We start from the raw sequence: 22,998 nt of genomic DNA on the forward strand, positions 1-22,998 counted from the left end.
TTTGTTTCATTCTGTTAAATTTATAAGTAAACAACACCCATTAAACATGAATAGCCTTGAAATTTTGTACCAATGATTTTGCTCTCTCTCTCTCAACAATTTTAACATTTACACACAAATTAAACCAATTATGCACAAAGTAGAATCCCACTCTGCTATACATATATAATAGTGCAACTGCAACTTAATGTTAAAAAACCCATAATTATATAACCAAAATGGTTGTAGTACAATGTTTTCCTTGGATAATAGCACTCTATTCCTCTGAAGTGACACATATGGTTGAGTCTCAGGTTGGGAGAAACAGTTGCCTGTACATTATCATCTTTTCCTATTGCCAGGTGGCAAACACCTCAAATATTTTCTTTAGTTGATGGAATAAAAAGGTGAGACTAAACCAAGTACATATATATTGTTCAAAGACCTTTTATTATCTATAGCATAACAGTAAAATAGTACTTTAGTAAGTTTGGTAAACAGGGATAAAGAATTAGGAGAAAATCTGATAATTATTCAGGGTTCTGTGCTTGCTACTACGGATCCGCCAGTGGTTGGTACGCCAATTAGTGACAGTTTCAAATTAAAAAAGAACAAAAATACCTCATTTTGAGTTGTAGGCATTTTTTAAGTTTTCAAATCTTCAACCCGCACTAAATTATTAGATACTTTGTACATTTTAATATTAAACTATTATAATTTTTGCTATGCAATTCTTGAATGTCATACTATTGATAATAATTTCAAATTTAAAACTAAAAATACCATCGGAAAAAAAAATTATTTGCACAATCTTCACTGCAACTTTCAATACCCATATGGTAAAAAAAAAAAACCTTACATGTTTATTTTAAAAGAAGGCTCTTCCAGATAACATTTTAAAATAGTATAACACTGTACATTTATTTTATGTATATATTAAATATAATTATATAAATAACTAAATAATTTCCATACTAAGGTAAATAAGACAATAAATAATATTCAAAGCTCCATTTATTTAGGTCTGTGTAAAGCAGAAAAAAAGATAATGCATTTGACGTGAGTTCAGTGAGCCAGATAGTGAATTCAAAATTAAACTAAGTATTTTCTGAAATTATTTTTATCACATTAAACTAAATATGTACCTTGTTATCCTCACAGTCTGTTTGTTAGACAGACTAACTGAATTCAATTTTTTAGCTTGTAAATATTAAGAATGTATTACAAAATATTATTTCATAAAAGTAAAAGTTGTCAGCATTTTACAATTTTTAAATGTTACTAAAATGAACTATCTTATAAAATAACTTGCTAAGTTAGCAAAGTACATTACACCCTCCCTCCTTCTTCACAAAGTATAGCATGTTTTGTTTTCTTCTTTTAAATTGTAATCAATAGTAGAGTTATAAAGATTGCATCAAAAAATTATAATATTATAAAGTTGAAATTTATTGCCACAGTATATAATAATTTGGCACAGAATGGGGATTTTAAAATTTATGGGGAAAAATGCTTCAAGTAACTTAAAAATTAGGAAACTTTTTTTTATTTGCATAGAACCATCCTTAATTAGTCTATTAACTGTTCTCTGCTGAATATTAAGTTCTGGGACATTCTGTTTCTTATGCAATATAGCATCAACATTTATGAGTTTTTTATTTAAATATAAAAACAAGGAGACTGTTTTCACTATACGATGAGCCTTTTTTGACCTGTCCTTTCAGAAACATTTAGAATGACTCCTCATGGTCACCAGACTTACTAATTGTGCACAAATATTTATTTTGTTAATGTTATAGCAATATCCACGTACCAAAGTCTAAACATTCACTGAACACCTGCCAACAAATGTCTCACCTCATCTTGAACAGAGCGTGTGTAGAAAATGTCGTCTCCAATGCCTGGATATGTGTGTGAAAGGGGTCAAAGTATTTTTATCTCCTGTTAGTCGACCCTTTTAAGGGTTAGCTAGGCGGAAGAAATAATTGCCTGAGCTGTCAGAAAATAGACATTTATTTATGCCAACACAGTAGCCTTGCAAGAGAATGGCAGCGGGCAGCATCTGTTCGTTGCTGCCGGCACTGTATATTATCTACCCAAAACAAAATGTTGACAGTTCTAATCCATTCTTAATAGCTTGAGTGGTTATCCTCCCGGTATAAACTGTGGTTAGCTGACACCCAGCATTGACTCCATCTTGTAATATTGTCTGCTCCAAGAAAACTTTTTTCAGAAAATTCAAAGTTTTTTAATTTTACAAAAGACGAAGAATACTAGTCTTTGATTCGACTTTAACTTTCCAAAGCTTCCCACACCCATAATCATTTATAAGATACATGAATACTGTAAGAGACTGACTAGGTATACTCTCTAAAAAAAAACTAAACTATAACACCCTTTACGAACATGTAATTGTACTTTCTACTGTCCCAATACTCAAAAAGTGTGTACCATCGAATCCAACTCCTTTCTCGACTCTCGTGCTATCGTTCAGCGAAATGGAGCCAAGCGTTTCTCCAACAACTGAAGGCGTGTTGGAATCAGTTGAAACGGTCGTAAAACTGCTCATCACAGACTGGTCATCTGAAAAGAATTTATTAAGCATACACTATCTCATTAAAACCAATGTTATTTCTACAATGTTATCTAGCTAAAATTTTAAAAGTATTTTAATGTAAAAACAGAATCATCAAACAAACATCTGTAGTGGGAAGTCAAAGCTTTCAAACAGGTTTAAACTGAGTGATGAACAGAAAATAATGTTACAGGAAATAGTTAGGGACAAGATTTGACGATGAATTGTTATAAAACCAAAATAACATAGAATGTTACTCAATAAAATAATCACTACGGAATATTGTAACATTATGTTTCCTAAATAATAAATTTTTTAGACTATTTGATAAGAAAAAAAACTGAAATCACTTGTTTCGATAGTTTTAAAAATTAAATTGACCTAATATAAAACAATTGAATTCTGTCTCTATGTACGAGGAGTTTAAGTTTTCTTCATAAAATGTTCACATTAAGTTAGAATGTTTATTTAAGTTTTTCAACAGGAAACACTTGTACTAAAGGAGACTGCCTAGTCAGGGGTGTATTTGCGTTAGTGAGGCGGGATGATAAGTGCTGTGCTTATAGCGGGGTGACGTCTCTAAGTGCAAGGCTCTGAACTGGCAGTCTTCTCGTCATGCATGGGCTAACTATGAGAACTGACATATGGAGGAGAAATAAAGTTAAAGATGTAATGCAAGTCTTTTGAGTGCTTTCAAGAATATACTATACAAGATGTTTCATGCCTAAAAATTATTATGAAAAACGGTTCAACCATTCTCACTTATCTAAAAATACAATTTAAAAACAAAAAAAACTAAAACAAAACTAATTGTCCACTCTCAGCGTATTCTTAAATGCTTTTTGCAAACAGACACTATTCGGATATCTAGGGAAATTTTTTTAAGTCCTGTGTATTATTTTGAAGCTCTGCACACCGTATGTAGACCCCTTCATGCAAAATTCTACAGAGGCAGGGGCGTAGCCAGGGGGGGGTTTTAGGGGTTCAAACCCCCCCCCCCCCCCTTAGCACCAAATATTTAATTAAATTTCTTATTCATCACTCAAACAAATTTCATATTAAAAATTAATAAAAATTTTACCATTACAATATTTAAATTTAAGTACTGAAAACTGCTAAAATAGCTCTATTTTACACCTTAAAATCCAAATTTTTCCGGGGGAGGACCCCCAGACCCCTAGCTTTAATACGGGGGGGGGGGGGGGGGGGGCGCATGCTGTAAAACTTATTATTAATGATTAAATAAAACATCCTAGTAACACAATATAACCACATTTATATCCGCCATTTCCTTGACTCGTTGCTACAACAAAAACAACAACTTCCAGTGCTGACTACACAAACAAAGGTTAATTCTCTACATCCCCCTTCAATTTTAAGTTATTTTGTTTTTACATTTTAGATAACTTTAAATTGCCCCTAAGTCAACAGGAAGGAAGTACAGTACAACTTTCAATCAATGGGCACAACAGATAGCATATTTCTAAACATTATGAATTTTTGAACAGACAATGCCTTTGTGAGCATATCTGCGACATTATCCTCCGATCTCACATACTCCACAACAAGTTGATTCTTTGACACAACATCTTTAATAAAATTTACTCTAATGTCAATGTGTTTCGACCTTTTTGAGTTTTCATGATTGTTTATCATATGTATAGCACTTTGATTATCACAATATAACACAGGCACAGAGTCACTAGATGAGATGTATTTCAGTAGACCATCAAGATGAAGAATTTCACATGTTGTCTGAGCTGCTGCAACATACTCTGCCTCTGCAGTCGACAGTGCTACAGTCTGCTGTTTTGTAGACTGCCAAGACACGAGGTTTCCTGCGAAGAACACTGCTGATCCACTGGTACTCTTTCGGTCTTGCTTATCTCCTGCCCAATCAGCATCCGTGTATGCCACCAGATTCTCGTGCTGATTTCTCTTAAACACTAAACCATAGTCTTTGGTGATACTCAGGTACCGTAGTATTCGCTTCGCTGCGTTCCATATACAGTTGGTTGGTCTGTCAAGAAATCTGCTTAGAAATGATGCTGCAAACATAATATCCGGCCTACTCACTATACACACATACATTAAACATCCAATAAGCTGCCTGTAGGGTACATTCACATTCTCTCCCGTTGGGTGTGGGATTGCATCATGTGACATTGGTGTTTGCATCCCCTTGCATTTTTCCATGTTGAATTTCTGAAGTATATTTTCAATCAGATGTCTTTGAGATATCGTGATTTTTGTCCCATCATTTACAATTTCCATGCCCAAAAATGAATGTACTTTTCCCAAATCTTTGGCATTAAATTCATCTTTCAGGTGACATACAGATTTCTCTATTTCTTCAATGGTACCAACAAGTAAAATATCATCTACAAACACAATTAAATGCAAGTCTTTCTTGAGATAAAAACAGGCATCACTAGCAGAACGTTCCAATCCTGACTTAGTCACAAATATGTGAAACCTCTGATTCCAACATCTTGGAGATCCTTTAAGACCATATAGTGCTCTCTTCAGTTTTAATACTTCAGCATCACATACAACCCCTTCTGGTTTCTTAATGTAAATGTCTTGATTTAGTTCTCCATTGAGGAAGGCAGTAGGAATATCCAATTGCCTCAGTTCAAAGTTCTTTTGCAGTGCAAATGATAACAATGCCCTGATCGTTGTCATCTTTGCTACTGGAGAATACACATCGTAGTCACAATTTTCTTGAAAACCACGTGCCACCAATCTTGCCTTTTTGAGTCCATTTTGTTTTGTCTGGAATATCCATTTTGTGTCAATAGGTTTAACTCCCTCTGGTAACTTGGCAGGTTCCCAGGTATGGAATTTATTGTGAGCATCAAGCTCGACTTCTACTGCTTTTTCCCCGCCATTTCCTGTTTCAACTGCTTCAGAGAATGTAGTTGGGTCACCAGTCATCAAGCAATACGCACTATACAATTCATATTCACCCAGTCTTCTTGGTAGTGACGTGGTCCTCCTTTGTCTTTCTGGTAGGTTGCTCATAGTCGTTCTCTGTGAATTGTTGTCAAATCCTCTAAAATCTTCACTTTCATCCAGGTCCACATTTTCCTCACATCCATCAGTTTCTTCCATACTAACTATTAGGTTAGGATTGACAGTTACTTCCTGAAAAACCACATCTGTCTCCCCATCAAATGTAACATCTCGTGACACTCCTACACAATTTGTTACTGGGTCCCACAGCCGGAATCCATTTGGACTATATCCGACCATCCTCACAGGTGTTGCTCTTGATTCCAATTTTCCTGTCTGTGGCAACTTGACAGCCCAGGCCTTTGCACCAAAAATTCTTAACTTAGACAGATCAATCCTTCCATAATACACACCAGCTGGAATTCCCCCACTTAGCACTGTTGTAGGTGACCGATTAATCTGGTATGCAGCTGTTCTGATTGCTTCGCCCCACAGAAATTTTGGCAAGTTAGTCTCGACGAACATGTTTCTAACTTTGTTAAGTAGAGTCTTGTTCATCCTCTCACTTACTCCATTGCTCTGTGGACTATACGAGGCTGTGTACTCTAATCTCACACCTTTGTCTGAACAAAAGGATTTTAGTTTATTGGATGAGAACTCACCCCCATTGTCACATCGCACACGACTGACAGAACCTCTCCCAAGCTGAGAATTCAACTGGTTGATATACTTTATCAAATTTTCTCCTGCCTCCGATTTGTTTGCAAGCAAGTACACAACAACAAAATGTGAATAATTGTCAATAATAGTTTGATAGTACCTCTCGCCGTCCTTTGTTGGAGGATTTACTGGCCCCCCCACATCAGTATGCAGAAGTTCTCCAATTCTCTGAGACCTTGGTACCTTGACGTGAGGAAATGGTTGTCTCTCCGCTTTTCCTTGGCGACATGAGTCACACACTTTGTTTGAAGTTGGCAGGCCCATTGACGTCAAGCTCTTGCGGTTCAAATGTCCGAGCCTCCGGTGCCACAGGTCCTCTACTTCTGCCAGGGTACACTTTTCAGCTTCCCTAAGTGAGAAAATTATGACATACAGTTTCCCAGCCAACTCACAAGGAATTTTCAGATCACTATCATATATTATTTCTGCCACATTTTCATGAAAGATCACCCTTTTTCCAGACTTTACAATCTTCACAACAGATAGTAGGTTCATTGTCAGGTTAGGGACAATAAGTGCTTCTATTTTTATGACTAACCCATTCTTGTGAAGCCCAAGGGTTCCTACCTGTGTCGCCATCAACTCTTCGCCATTTGCAACTCTGATATTTACCGGCTGCTTGAGTTCCTTAACCTTGGACATATGATTTTTCACGTGCATACCAACTAGATGATCTGTACATCCCGAGTCTAGAACAAACTGAATTTCATGCGTTTCTTCACTACACAACACAGTCTCTTCACTAGTTGCCACAAACGAAACTTCTTTGGTTTGACCTTCTCCATCATCGTAGCATAGATAGTTACTTCTACTTGCGTAGCCATCTCTATTTTCATGCCCACGACTCGGGTGTCTTCCATAACCTCGGTCCCGCGAGATGTTAAGATTTCCCCCAGATGATTTATAATTAACCTTATAGCATCTTGGACAATCTGCTATAAAGTGTCCTGTTTCACCACACTCAAAACACCTCTTAGGTTTAGACCTATTGTTAAATCGTGTAATAAATGAGCTCTCACCTACCTCACTTGTCTGCATATAGTTCAATTTCAATTCAGCATCCAACAACCTCGATTTCACAAAATCCAAAGTCAAATCTGTGTCTATCGTTTCCAGAACCGTAATTACTTTCTCATATTTCTCAGGTAATGTTAATAACAAATGGCACACAATATCATCTTGCTCGAGCTTTGAGCCCATCCCTTCCAGGTCCCTGACTAAGTTGTCAAACATATTAAAATGATCCTGAAGAGAAGTTGTACATTTTAGGCTTAACAACTTTTTCCGCACAAGCAACTTTGAAATAGTGCTTTTTCTTTCGAAGACGTTACTGAGGGCGGTCAACATACCCCGGGCAGTTTCACAGTCCCGAACATAATCAATATGACGATCACTCACACAGTTTATAATGATATTCTTAGCTCGCCTGTTTACAGCTTCAGCCTCTTCTTTCTTGGTCGAATCAGCCGTACATCTATCCCCTTCTTGATTCACAATCCACTTTATTCCCTTTTCGTCCAATAGGCACAGAACACGGTATTTCCAGTTTTTAAAATTTGTGTCTGTTAACTGTGGATATGAAGTTGTACTGATATTAGTTGCCATGCTTTCAGGCTCGTACACACTCGAAACTGTTTCTCAACTACGGATTACAATACCGGCCACGACTTCAACATTAACAGGCTGACTGTTTATCTGTTTCACTGAGTTTCTGGGCCCATAACCTGTAAAACTTATTATTAATGGTTAAATAAAACATCCTAGTAACACAATATAACCACATTTATATCCGCCATTTCCTTGACTCGTTGCTACAACAAAAACAACAACTTCCAGTGCTGACTACACAAACAAAGTTTAATTCTCTACACATGCTTCATAACACCCCCCATACACAAATCCTGGCTACGCTACTGTACAGAGGTATTCGAAAATGAGAGTAAAATGTGTGTTCAGTACTAAGCTAGTGGAGGGGGCAAGCGCGATGAGGGACGGAGCTGACCTTCCTCGCTGTCCTCTGCCGGCTCGCCCTTGCTGTCGCCGTCCTCCCCACTGCCGCCAGTGCGGTCGCTGCAACCAGCAGTGCACGCAACCTTCCCACAGGTGACCACACTCTACGCTCCAACTTCCCCGCTCCCCACCCATCTCTCAAACCATTCAGCTGCTCTGACGTGCATCCTTATTAGTTTTGGTTTTTTTTTTGCATCCACTAACAAGTCACACATATGTTGGTTAATTAATTATCTGTTCACTAACATAACACTATTTTCTAAGGGTGTGCAAAGAACTTCTTTTTGGCTCGGATTAATGACAAAGCAAAGATCCAAGTCTTCACCGAAGGTGAAGTCGAGGTCAAACATCACTTAAATATTTTGCTACTTTAATAAAATCCATATATACAATTTTGAATGCTCGAGATCGTGCTTAATCAGCATATTCTGCATACCACACACACTGTAGGAAACATTTAGCAAGTTGCCACTGCTTGTAAATAAAAATTGAAACTGCAAAGCTAAAAAATAACTTATATGTAAAAGCGAGATTAACTGTAGAAGTGCGTCTGAAACGTAAACACACTACGATTACTGCATACATATAACTAAGCATCTTTTCAAATATCTTGAAAACAGGCTGGAGTACACATTTTGAAATAAATCAAGAATTTTGTTTTAATATGTTAAATTTATAAGTAAACAACACACCGTAAACGTAAGTCTTAAAATTTTTTATGGCTTTGCTCTCTCTCTCTCTCTCTCTGTATATATGTTCAACATAAATAAGCCAAACAATTTTAACATTTACATGCCCAAAGAAGAATCTTTTACTCTGCTATACTATAGATACTAATATTTCTTTGGTACATTCGTTAACACTATACCGACATGATTTCATTGTATGGCATAATAGATATTCGGCATGGCCATGGTCCCGAATGAGCCCAGTTAAAGAACATTTATTCAATATGAACCACAAATAACTTTTCCCTAACAAATGGAAAATAGCAAAGGTTACTCCCATCCACAACAATGGTTCCTTTAAAAAACAAATTACCATTCTATCAACATGGGTTTGGATCAGGAATGACCACTGACACAAATCTATTTTTTTTTTAAATCCCATATTCGATTAAGTTTCTAATAGAGGTCAGGTTGATACCTGCTACTTTGACTTAGCAAAAGCATTCAATTCTGTTAACTGGTGTTAACCATGCAATTCTTAGAAAATTATGTAACTTTGGTATAAGTACCATTTTGTTAACTGGTTTTCCAGCTATCTCAAAAATAGAAATTGCTTTGTTTTCATTAACAATTGCAACTCTTTATAGTCGAGCTATATAGTGGTTCTGGTGTTCCTGTCACCCTTTTTTTTTAATATATTCATTGATGATACCTCTTATGTAGCAAAATTAACTCTTTTAATGACTGTCTATTACTACAAACTGACATCAATGCAATTTTCAATTGGTGCAAACTTAATTTAGTATTTTTAAATAAGGAAAAAACAAAAAACATATCATTCACTAGAAAATATTTCCCTATTACATAATTACACACAAGAAAATACTGTCCTTCCCAAATTGTCCACTTTGAAAGATCTTGGCATTATTTTAGATTCTAAATTATATTTACATCACCATGTTATCACTTAATCAATAGTTCCAGAAGAACTCTAGCTTTTTATCAAATATATCACCTTTTATGCTACTACTTCTGATTCTTTTCTTTCTCTTTATTTTTCATTAATCAGATCAAAATTAGAATTTTTTTCAGTGATTTGGAATTCTATCAAATCATCTCATAAGAGATAAAACTGAAACAATTCAATATTAAATATTAAAACTTATAGATCTAAAACACTTACCTCATCCTAACTTAGCTTCTCTTTCAAACTGTACACAATTCCTAGATTCACTTTTCATTAAAACTTGTTATAGGTCTACAGTTGATTGCAATTGAATCGGTCATTTGAGAAACGTCATGAGTCCATTTTTATGGAAAATGAGTTATGGCAAACAAAGTAAACAGTATGCGAAGGCCGATCATTCCAGCAAGAAACGGCATGATTCCAGGATATATCCTCGGTGCTAGGCGCAGTAGAATTTTTTAGTGAATTGAGAAACGTCACGAGTCCTGGACTTGTACATTTCTCTTATGAACGACAAGTCCTTGACTTGTGACGTATCTCCTCTGAAAACCAATAGATTGCCACTGGCCATCCACCCCAATCTTGCCTGAGCATTAACTCAGAAAATACAGCAATGATGAAAACATCCATTACACACGCTACACCACTCCCCCTAAAAAATATACTAATTCATCCATTAGGCCCAGAATATACATATTTGGACCCAGTCAAAAATCCAATCCACATCAAGAAGCTTGAAGATATCACAAAACTCATCAAATACATCCCTAATGAACATTCAGGTTTTTATCAAGAAATTTTGGAATGGCCAACAGCAACAGGAGCAACAGACGATGCGTGAAATGATAAACTTACAAGCTAAAAAAATAGAACTAACAATGACTCCGTATGTATTTCAAAAGTAAAACATGGAAACGTATTTTTCATGTTAAAATAATGTCAGTATGATAATACAAGGTTTTTTACGTCTTAAAATGATGTCTGTATAATAATACAAGACCTTTTTTGTGTTTATGTTATTAAAGTTAGTATTTTCAGGGTGTAATGTCATCCAAAACAATATTTCAGCTTCATAATTAGATATTCATTTGAGAAACGTCATCAGTCCATTAACTTTATTTATTCTTAAATTAATATATATTACCTTTTTTAGGGAAGTTACGGTATTAAAACACAGATAATATGTTTATTCAACTTAAAAAGCAAGCTGTATATTTTTAATTTAAGTCTTTAAGAAACTAGAAGGTTTTTCTTGATTATCTCAATACTAGTTTTTTGGACTCATGACGTTTCTCAAATGACTGATTCAATTACATTCTTGATAACATTGAACTTACAGTGCCACAGTTACACAGTCATTTAGAACCAACCAGGGGTGTAGCCAGGGGTGTAGCCAGGGGGGGGGGGGTTAGGGGTTCAAACCCCCCCCCCCCCCTTAGCACCAAATCTTTAATTAATTTCTTGTTCATCACTCAAATAAATTTCATATTAAAATTAATAAAATTTTTACCATCACAATATTGGTTTGAATTTAAGAACCGAAAACTGCTAAAATAGCACTATTTTACACCTTAAAATCCAAATTTTCCCGGGGGGGAGGACCCCCGGACCCCCGGCTTTAATATGGGGGGGGGGGGGGGCACGCTTCTAACACCCCCCATACACAAATCCTGGCTACGCCACTGGAACCAACCCTGTTCACATTTCACACGAGTAATGATTTTGTCTTTAGATTAGTTTCTAATTTAATAATATAGAAAACCTGGTAAATTAACTGGCTTAGCAAGATCTTAAAATTTTTTGCTACACTCTGTTTTTAACAACTTATTTATCCTAACCTTACAGTACTTTAGATTTACAGCATTTTATAAACTTTGTATTTATCCTGCTTTATTAATAATCTCATATACACTCATCCATTCTTTTTAATGTTCTTATTTCCTTTGATTGGTATTAATATGGTTTAGATATAATTGTTTTTATCTATAATTTTAATTTTATAATTGTGCTAGTGCTGTCCTTGTTTGTCCTTTGTCCTATGTTATTGTTTTGCTAGGGTATGTTTGTTTACATATGTTGTGCCTCTCAAATAAGGTTTTTTGTTTCAACTGTAGTTAGGCATGTTACAATGAAATAGATATAAATAAATAAATACTACTGTGGTATATGCACTGCACTCATAGAAAGGAAATGATTTGAAATCTTTCAGGATAAAAGAAGCATGCTGCAGTAAGGACACTGTGTCCTTTATTACCTGTCGGCAAAGTCAGAGTCTGAAGAGACACTAACATCATCTCGTAGGCTGTTGCGGTTGTTTCTTGCAGTGCTCACAGACTTCTTGTGTTGCCTCTGGATAATTGGAAGCTGAAGAACAAAGTTCCACAGTTGATCAATACAATTATGCCTGATATGTACTTATTATTGCAGTTTTAATTATAATAATGATTAAACAAACAACAATATTTCTTAAATTTTTTTTTACAATGCCATAAAATCTCGACTACTGTTTTTGGAGATGTTAGAGAAAGTAGTGCAGAATCAATTTTTTAATAATATAAACATAAAGGTAACAACTTATCTGCCAAACTCTCAATGGCAAATGAATATGGCATGTCTGCATATGTACATATAGTGTGTTAGAAGGCACTTTAATTAATTTTAAATGATTAAACATGATTTTAAAGCTTAAAAATATAGTAATATTTTGAAGAAGTCCTAGGACTAAAATTATTGAAGTGGAAGAATACACTGGTTTCAAATAAGTTACAAGTGAAAGTTCTCTCATTTTAGCATCATATACTAAACATTTCTAAACTTATATTTAACGTTATTTATATGACTTTTTTTTTACTTAATTTAATAATAAATTTTAACACTATTATATATTTTGTTCACAGTTATATGGTGTCCCTATAGGTAAGTAATAAACAGAAATTTTACTGCTTCCTTCCCTCACATATTACCCCACGAAAGAATTTACACATTTAAGTAAATAGGTCTGCAGACTGACCTGGCCTGAAGCACCCTCACAGGTAAGATGACATGGAAAACCCAGCTGTATCAAAGAGACAAACAATTAAAAATGCAGAGGAAATCTGTAACTCTTTTAAGGAACACTACTTTACAGCCAATCATAATTGGAAGTACCTGGCCATTAACTAATTAAACTAATTAACCACATGAGTAAAATGTAGCCATCTTATAGCTGAAAACACAAAAGTGGCAGCTAGTGATTAATCAACCAATTATATAACTGAAGACCCTATAATTTTGCTGCACATATTCCTACCAGACTACTAGACTCCACAATTATACAAATACGTGAGAAATGATTGTTTGTTGGCAGTGTAATCAGCGAATAATGTGCGTTACTTAAGATTTTATTAGATATATATATTATTTCTTCTAGTTTGTAATTAATTTTATATTTTTAATTAATTTGATTAGAGATTACGGCAGTTTGTTAATTTTAAGTATTGTGTTGGTAAAGTTAGCAATTACCATTACAATGTATTGAAGGCTTCAGTGTTTTGAAATTTAACTTTTAAAAACTTTCAGAACTGACGCTAGGGGAGGTACGATGTAGGCAGCAGAAGGGAAGGAGAGTGCACGGACAGCCATGCGAGTAGTTGGACGGGAGTGTGCTGAGAGCGCTCAGGCGTCTGTTTTGCTCAGCTAATATGTTTTTGGATGCAACATTTGGAAGACTGGTCTACGAGCTTACCCAGCAAGCTGGCACGCCTGGTGGTGTGTGTGTCAACGGACACACATTTGGTGAGGCATGCAACATGGAGCACATTTTTGGCATTGCAAAGTGATAAGGTTTGGCAAATTGAATTTGGTTTGCCTTTTTCTAGGATCATCAGTTACGCAAGTTAAGTGCCGATAGCCCAAACCTCGGCCCTTCGAGAACATCAGTGTGTCGTAGTTGGCCACGCCCCATTCGACTAGTGTTTCGCTACCGAGCTGCGCATCAGGCCAAGACATTGGAATATATTATGTAAACTTTGATTAAACTTAAACTTTTGAAATGCATATTCTTAAGTATAAACTGTTTTTCATATGGATCTAAAATAGATTTTTAATGTTCCTCATAAAGCTTCTGACAAAATAAAGTTGAGTAATGAGCGAAAATGGACTTACCGAACAGACCCGGGTTTAGATTAAATTGGCAATTTTTTTTCAATATTCTTTTACGGTGTAAATTTTGTTCCGTAATTTGTGCTATGTCTTTGTGAGTAGAATAAAAGAATACTTTTAGGTTTATTAGAAGGTAATTGCTATGTTAATAATTGGTATTAAGAAAATTTATTGATTTTGCATTTATTATATAATATGAAATGTTATACATTAAGAAGTCCAGTATTTTAGATATAAAGTGTTATTTAGTATGGGTAAGCCTTTTGTTGTAATGCTTAATGTTTGTATTTATGCCTGTTACCATAATATTTGTGATTTAAATTTAAAAAGAGTTGCTTCTATTCACCTCCATTGATTTGTTTGAAATTCTCTGCATTATTTAGTTTTGGGAACATCTAGTGTTTTGGAACAGTGAGTTTTCCATCACCAGTAATTTAAGTAATTTTGGTGAAGTCTTTCGGAAACTTTTAATTGCTCTCCAAGCTGGGTGTTCCAATTGTTGTCAGTGCCTCCGAGAGTGAGAACTGGCGACATCAGCCATCTTTAACTTTTACCCTAACCACAAGGAATTTGCACACGTAAGATCAACACGTCTACCACTGGCTCCAGGTCATGAGACGTGTTCCACTCACACCATAAAGAGAAAATTATTTCTGGTTAAAGACCAGCCTGGCAGCCGAACAGAGATACGAATGTCGTTACCTTCACGTCCGGAATGCAGCGTTTCGGTAGCTCCCGGTCGTCCGCACGGTGCCAGCTGTCCTGCACTTGGCGGTACCCTGCGTCCCACAGGCCGGGGGAGATGTCACGCGCCCGTTTGGGCTCTCGGCTGGCCTCCTGACTCACCGCTCCCACCATCGTGACGCCCGGCTCCGACTCACTGCGCTGGCGCAGCCTCTTGCCCTCCGCCCCGTCACGGATCTCGTGCAGTTTGGTGCGCAGTGCCGCCATCTCTCGCAAGTAGTGGTTCTGCATCGCGGCCGGGCTGGCCCTCGCTTCCTCGCTCTGCCGGCCGTCGCACTGCCCACACTGCCGATACTGCCGATACTGCGAGGCTTTCCGCTGGTGAGTTTCACCATCGGCGTGAATTCTATGGCCGTTGTGTTTCAAGGGCACGTCGTGTCCGTCACATTTTCTCCGAGAACCATCCACATCCCGGGCTTCTAATGGCACAATGTTTCTAAAGTTACTATTGCTTGCTTCGGGTTTTGTCGGACACACAGAAAAACATTCGTTGTTTTGTGGAATGGAAGCATACCTCGAAGTTTCACGTTCCCTCAAAGGTCTCGCGTGACTAATACTGACGTACGGATCCTGTTGGCACTTCGGCTGATATCTATGATTTGGGGTCAGTGTTCTGTCCCTAAATTTTCTCTGAGCACAAGTGCTCCTCTCGGAAAAAGATTTTGCGTGATCCACGCCACGATCGACATCCATGGATCGAGGGTAAGACTCGCCATACTCGACCGGATACTCGTTCAGCACGGACCTGCTTGCCGGAATGACGTAGCCACGACGTGAATCTCCGCACACGTTGACCACTTCCCGCTCCTTGGGGACCCACCTCCTCTGACACTCGACTTCGTAGTCTCGATTGAGCTCTCTCAGAGGGTCCCCGTCGACACCTTCGCTCTTGCTTCTCCGCCGACAGCAGTTGTGTCCCGTGTGAGCATCGCAGACGGAACACCGATGAGCATACGTGAAGCGACACTCGTTCCGGTTGCTTCTCTCCTGGCACAGCCCGGTCTTGCTCTTGCAGTGGTAGCCTGGGTGACAGCAGTTTAAGGGCACTTTGGGAACAACGTACGGGGTTGCCATGGTCTTCTGCACAGATATAATTTCAAGCTACACCTGCACACAGGAAAGAGAAAAAGTTTGTAATACTAGACTCAATTTCTTACCTGACACTACTTATTCTAGTGTATCAAGACCTAATTATGTAATTACAAGTCCAAAAATAAACAGTGTTTATAAAAAACACAGGTCAACAGTTAATTGTACTTGTGGAGCATATTTTCCTATAGAAAATAATGTAACATTTACAAATGAGATAGACCTATAATGACATACTCGAGCAACTAAACAGGCATTCAAGAGGAACAGGCTGAAATCCCAGTAAATGATTTACATTTACATGTTTTCCTGGAATCACTCCATGTTGTGATGGTGCATAACTACAGATCAGGGCAAGGTCTCCGTCCAATAAACCTTACCTGTGTAGTGTTTCTAGCTCTATTCTAATGAAAAATTTCACTCTACAGATAAACCACTATGATTTCACAAACACTTTAATGAAACATCATTATTCTATCTAATTTAAGATGATATTAGAATTATAAACATTGTTTTTTACAAACTACTGAAATTATGTTAATAAATGTTAATAAATTACCCTTCATTATTTCGATAAGTTAGTTTGTTTGAAAGATACATGTGCATCTAAACATTAAACTTACTGAAAAATTAATACAAAATTAAGAACTGCATTTTATTCAATGAGATTAGGGGGATGTAAAAATAGTTCATCAATTAATAATATATAGGACAGTAATTGTTCATTAGGTTTATAAAATCTAGTCTGTGATATTCGTTCTACTAATAAGTAATAAATTGTCATAAGTGTTTAAAAAAACTGCAAGATAATTATTTTACACACCCATTTTTCCTTTTACTAAAAAAAAGTGTGTTGGAAATCTCTAAATACAAATTGAGTTTTTTGTATAAACCTGTATGATTAATCTTTTTACATAGTTCATAACCAAGTTATTTCATTAGTGAGAAACCACAAGTAAGTCAGTTTAGAAACTTTAGTTATCAACATACATACAATCAGATTAAATACTGCCGATGCCAAACTTAGGACATTCGAAACAGTTGAGTCAGGTTTCCTAAATTTTTGATTTAGCTAGAGGTAGCAATACAGGCCATGATATTTCAAACTAAGGGACTAGAAGAAAAAACCTAGCCTCACCTACAACACAAACTGAACACACACAAAAAAAACTGATAAATTTTTGACGAAAAAGTTTCTCCCACTAAATATTCTGTCTATGTTCTTCAAGGAATATTAAACACAATATGTAAATGGAAGTATGAATAATAAGGTTTATATATTAATAAAGGAAACCATAGTAAAAACAGAGATAATATTGCTTATTAAATCTAAAAAATGATAAAGTAAAGATATCTGTAAAATGTTATATTACATGCACACTTGTAGTTAATGTGAACAATGCATCTGCTTCAGTTTAAGATGTGTATTGTCTTCTGCATCCAACATGTTACACATTTAGTTTTTATAACCATGTCCCTCAAAAAAGGCAGTTTCTCAGAGGTATGTAGTACCAAAAGGCAGCATGATCAATTTAGCTTTTGAACTTACTATATAAAGATCCTCCCCTTACTAAGCCCGAAATTTGGCAAATGTTTTATTTTTAAATGATGCCTAACAAAGACTGTTCAAAACCTGTCTATAAGCAACACTGCCAACTTTCAGGAACACCCATCAGTAATCACATTTATGGATACAATAAAACTCACGTAAAACAAACGCTATTGAGTTTATGCTAAATACTAGATTCTACAAAATAATTAACACTCGCGTCTATACAGTAGCAAGCTGATCCATTCATTAAGTAATTTTAAAACAACACAGTTTTTATAACAACTTTATTTTGGAAAAGCTAAAATGAGTTTCAGGAATTATAATATTATTTGAAGTTCTTTAAAACAGGTCTACCTTCTCATTACATGAGCTAAATGAGTAAGTGATATTTATAGTATAAATACTTATGAACACAATGGCATTTTTGTTTCTCTGTTTATATAATAAATAAATAACACTATGTAACGGGACGTCCAAACCAGTATTAATAACGAAAAATCTGTAGTCCTTGGGAGAACTACATAAGGATCTCATATTCTGCCACAGTGAAGTCTGTTGGTTTTGACATCACTGAAAAAAGAATCTAAAATCCCCTCAACACTTTTTCTAATTGATTCTCAAGTGTCCTGTACAGAAAGTATGAATTCAAATTTTGAAGAAAACTTTTAAGGTGTTTTATTATTTTTGGCAATGATTCAGTTATTGTAATTTTTTTTCTGTTAATTTTAAAGATAACGAGAAACAAGTCAGGTCCTTATTCTCAATGTTTTTCATGTAGAACTCAGTGCTGCAATTTTGTCATCAGCATAGAATATTAACTTCTGTTTCAATTTTATGGATGAGCTAAATTCCTTCATTTTACAAACAATATCTGCCATGTAAAACAATTTGCACAAACAGTACTAATCTGGGTGTCAACAAATACCCAGTGGACCAATTTCAGGGATTTTTCAGAAACTTTCACCAAATATTTTTACAGGTTTTTTTTTTATCAAAGGATTATTTTAAATCTACATACATGCCTAACCAAATTATACAGTAGCAAATACAAAACAAAATTCCCTACAGTTAGCAGAAATGTAGATTTTTTTAGTTGCAAATTCTTTTGGACATCCAAAAGAGAAAAATATCCCAATAAAATTCACTAGAATTATATTTCTATGTGTAATAACAATGACCCCTGTATACTTCCCACATCTTCCTTTTCACAGTACTTTGGGCGATCTACACTACAAAGGCTGTGCCTTTACAAAGTTGATAATTTTGACGGCAATGTCTAGTATCTTCTATGATAATGCTGGGATTATTTTCATTGCGAGGGAGTATCGATGTAGTACTAAGAAGACTACTAGTGCAATTTTTTTTTAACTTTCTTGAATCTTGTAACAACGCCAACAACACAACCTACCATGGCCTAAACACATCAGAAAAAATTGACCCACTGTATCATGTTTTTCAGATAGATGATATCAAGCTGGGAAAAATTTTTTTACTATAATTTGTAGAGAATGGAAGTGGCTTGCAGAACAGAAAATCTTCATTAAAAGAACCTGAAAATTCATGCTGGTCATACTTAGTTAACGCAGCTAAGTAATCTGGCAAAGTCCATGGATTCATTAAGCTGTAACAAAAATTTGATACATCTGATACAGCAAATTAAGGTATCTTAAAAATTGTTTGATATATCCAAAAAGAAAGGAGATTTCCCTTTTTTTTTCTCATTACTGATCCCTTAGTTATTGTTATCTTCAAAACTGCAGTGGATTGAGCCCCTGAGAATCAATCGAGGTACCGCGAGGGATCCGAGGTGCCCTGAGGGATCCAAGGAGCAGTTTGGGAAACATTGCATTATAACTGCATCGAAGCATCATAGAACTGTTAGTAGCCTATTCATCAATATAGATTGTGATATAATACAACTTGTTAAATACACGCCATTGAAGTTTTCCACTGTTTATCATGGAAAAAAATCAAGAATACAAAATGAGAAATAAAAATGAAAAACATAAACCCACAGAGAACACGCCTCAATCGGTTATGTTGAACATATGGACACAACAATGAACCTAAACAGATATTATGGACAACGTAATGACAACACCGACAAACACAAGTAGGTTCTGGAAAACAGGAGGTATATTGTAGAGTGGTAAAGCTAATTGATCTAAGTGCCAAAATTTACGAAAATGAGTTTCATACAGCAACATAATCTACGTGCCCGCGCCAATGTACTGCTATTGGATTTAAGTGCCAGTCGTGTTTCAAATAGTTTTTACGAGCGACAACAGATGGCACAACCTGTATGTCCGCGGGCCCTTGCAGCGCTAATTGATCTAAGTGCCACAAGCTGGAAGAACGTAGACACACTATCTTCTTTTTATGTGACAAGAGTATGAACGCTCAGAATGGAGGAGAAAACTGAAGTTTCAAACAATAAATCGCCTGCTTTTAGTGGTGATGAAAGGAAGTCATACAGGTGCACATACGCAGGAAACAGGCAAATGTGTGGAGGGACACCCTGCGCTAGAAAAAAGTGCTGTAGAGGGAAAAATTCGAAACGAATGCCAAGGAATGAGGTTAGTATTCAATGTTAATTTATGTGTGTGATTTATTTTCATATGTTTAGTAAGCATGTTTAACCAAAAAAACTAGTCTAGTGGTATCATTCAGGGATTTTATCACACAATATATTTATTATGTTACCAGTGTTAAAATTAATATTAAGTCATTTGAAACAAGCCAAACAAGACTAATTTTTTAAAGTAAAAACAACTACTGTGAACCTAATCCATTTGGGTCAATCAAATGTATTTTGAAAACACTAATTGTTTTGATACTGCAGTAATTATTTCTACTCGTTTGTTTCAGGTGAATTGTAAATGCAAGTACAGCTGTAAGGAGATAAAGCACATGAAGATCAAACTGTACGAATCATTCCATAATCTGAAGAATAACGAACACGGAAGCTACCTTTTTGGACTCATCCACATTGTACCTGTGCAGAGACGTCGTCATGGCAGTTACGATGATCCCTCGGAAAGCAGAAGGCAGTGTACAGTTACCTTTACAGTTCCTGATGGAAGTGGCGATCTAGCTATATTGATGCCTCAAAGCTAGGCATTACTCAAGTTTCGTGCCTTAAAGTGACCAAAGATAATCCTGGTTTAGTAATGTACAAGAGAAACAGCTTCAGTGACATGCTGGAATGGGAGACATGCAGAGTGCTGAAGAAAGGAATCACTGTGGGTGACATTGTGTCAGCGCAAATTGAGGGGTTACCTAATGTTAATCCACTGACTGATAACAAAAAGAACGATCTTGGTGCAATGTTGGAATTTATTGACAAAGAAAACCGGCAGTTTTATTGACAAATTTTAAGTGCCTAACTTTCGACGTCCCTCTGGACATAGTGCATTTAGAAGTACACTTCTACTGGCACAAAGATCATTTCCAAAAGTACCATGTTTGCAAATTTTTCTTTAAGTTTTGTGTTCAATAAAAGAAAATAATTTCTTGACATGTTATGTAACATTTTTATTTTTAAATATAAATGATTTTCACATTATCTTCAATAATATTCATATTTTTTCCCTTTATTCAAAAACATACTTTTGGCACTTAGATCAGTTAGCTTTTCTACTTATGTTGGAAATCCAGCCTAGCACAGCCAATGGCAGGCGAGGTTTCCCCTGATTGGCCGCGCACCTAAGGGCTGATAGTATTGGCTGGTGTATATCAAGTGAGTTTTGTGGTATTGATTTCTTTTTTAATTAAAGTAATCCATTTTTTTAAATTCAATACATTGTTGACTGATAATATTGTTATTACGGACAATAAATGATGATTCCTTTATTTCCTTTTATTTGAGTGCTCTTACTGCAGGAGTGGTACAGCATTTTCCCAGAGTATTTGATAGCTGTTGTCCCAGGCATGTTTGGCAAGTCAACATTTTTGAGTTTCATCCTTCTTTATGTTGCTTTTGTGCCAGTTTCTCCTATGTACATGCAGCCATATTCATAGGAGATACAATACACAGTTTGACATTGCAACTTATCTATGGCTATTTTTACTCTGGTAATCATGCTTTTCTCAGTGGAATTTGACTTGAAAACTGTTCTTCATTTGTATTTGTTTCCCGATGGTCTGATTTTTCCCAAGAGGCCACAAACATAGGGAATAAGCAATGTGCCACTTTGTTCGTCTGTAGTTTTTTGTTGAGTGATTTTGGATATGTTTGTTGTCATGTGCTGTTTTGTAATGTCAGGTGGGTAACCATTTGCTAGAAGTTCATATTGTTACGAACGTCAGCATGGCCAGGACACATGCAGGTGCAGAGCTGGCTGGCGACTGCCGCAACATGATATGCACCGCGCGCAAGGATTATCGCTTTCCCCCCTCCTTCCCACTACTTCCCGCGCAGCACCCTGCCTTTGACACGTAACTGACACCCGACAGCTACGGAGTTACGCGAGCCGCCGACACGTGTTTCGAGAGATTTCTGCCGTCGAGACGGCGCGGAATGACGCGACTGGCCCCGGCCGCGCTCGTGAGTTCCAGAAATGGCGGCTGATATATAAAAGGAGGACGTCAGCCTGAGTGGGGAGTGCAGAGAGTCAGTGAGAGTTCAGGCTGGAGCTCTCCAGCGGCGGAGTTTCCGGGGAGATAGTGCCACAGGTGCGGCAGAGTGGCGAAGTCCTTGGACGAAGGTTCCAAGGCAGGGAGTGAGAGAGTTCAGAGTGAAGTCGGGAGTTTTCCCGCGGCGGAGTTTCCGGGCGATAGAGTGGCGAAGTCCCTGGATGAAGGTTCCAGGGCGGAGAGTTCAGTTCGGGGCGATAGTATCGCGGGCGCGGCGAAGTTCCGAGCAAAGTTCCGAGCGAGGCGTCGAATGTGATCTCGGTGAAGGGGAAGTGCGACTGCAGCGGCGGAGTGCGGTGACGGAGTCCTGCGACGGAGGACCACGAGGGGTGCTGCAGCGAGAGTTGCGCCAGAGGTGCGGCCCAGCGAGATGTGCGGTGTGTGAGAAAGAAGTGACTAGAGGAAGCAACATTTTTTTAACAATTGATTAATTGGCATTTTTAGATTATTAGCTAGTAATGTAAATAGTGGCAATAAATAAAACTATGTGTGATAAAAATCTTTAATTGAGCGATCCTTTACGAATCCGCAGTAAATCGTAACAATATTTTATGTTATTTTGTTTAATCAGCAACTGATTTCTTGTCCGAACACATAATTTTATCTCAAGTTAATTGGGTTCATCTGTTCAACATCAGCTGATTTAGGCTTGTTCTCTGTGGGTTTATGTTTTCAATTTTATTTCTTATTTTACATTGAGTTTTTCCCCATAACAGTGCAAAATTGCAATGGCGTATGTCCAAAAAATTATACTAAATCAGAATTTCCCATTACATGAAACATTCAAAGAAAATATGGATTATATGAACACGAAGAAATCCGATATACAAATAAAGATATTAATAAATTATTCAACTACAACATTATGTCAATAGTCAATCATTAATTCTATATCTTGTGGTGAACACTTGATGCAATGGAAGTACATACTGGTTAAGTCAATTCAGTCAGATAATTCACATAC

The 22,998-nt window shown here is 36.6% G+C and overlaps 1 protein-coding gene across 7 annotated transcripts in view; it reads right to left on the bottom strand.

The window, feature by feature from the left end:
• LOC134542667 (tubulin monoglutamylase TTLL4-like) overlaps positions 1 to 22,998 on the bottom strand; it is a 118,386-nt gene that overhangs the window by 90,836 nt on the left and 4,552 nt on the right. For all 7 annotated transcript variants that reach the window (XM_063387103.1, XM_063387100.1, XM_063387098.1 and 4 more), the window contains exons 2-5: positions 14,717 to 15,865; positions 12,129 to 12,238; positions 8,232 to 8,299; positions 2,431 to 2,562 (exon numbers count right to left, since the gene is read on the bottom strand). In XM_063387103.1, the coding sequence (XP_063243173.1) occupies positions 2,431 to 2,562; positions 8,232 to 8,299; positions 12,129 to 12,238; positions 14,717 to 15,832 (1,426 nt within the window). In that variant the 5' untranslated portion in view covers positions 15,833 to 15,865. The remainder of the gene's footprint in view (positions 1 to 2,430; positions 2,563 to 8,231; positions 8,300 to 12,128; positions 12,239 to 14,716; positions 15,866 to 22,998) is intronic.

The sequence above is a fragment of the Bacillus rossius genome, assembly GCF_032445375.1.
Source record: "Bacillus rossius redtenbacheri isolate Brsri chromosome 9 unlocalized genomic scaffold, Brsri_v3 Brsri_v3_scf9_1, whole genome shotgun sequence".
Classification (NCBI taxonomy): domain Eukaryota; kingdom Metazoa; phylum Arthropoda; class Insecta; order Phasmatodea; family Bacillidae; genus Bacillus; species Bacillus rossius.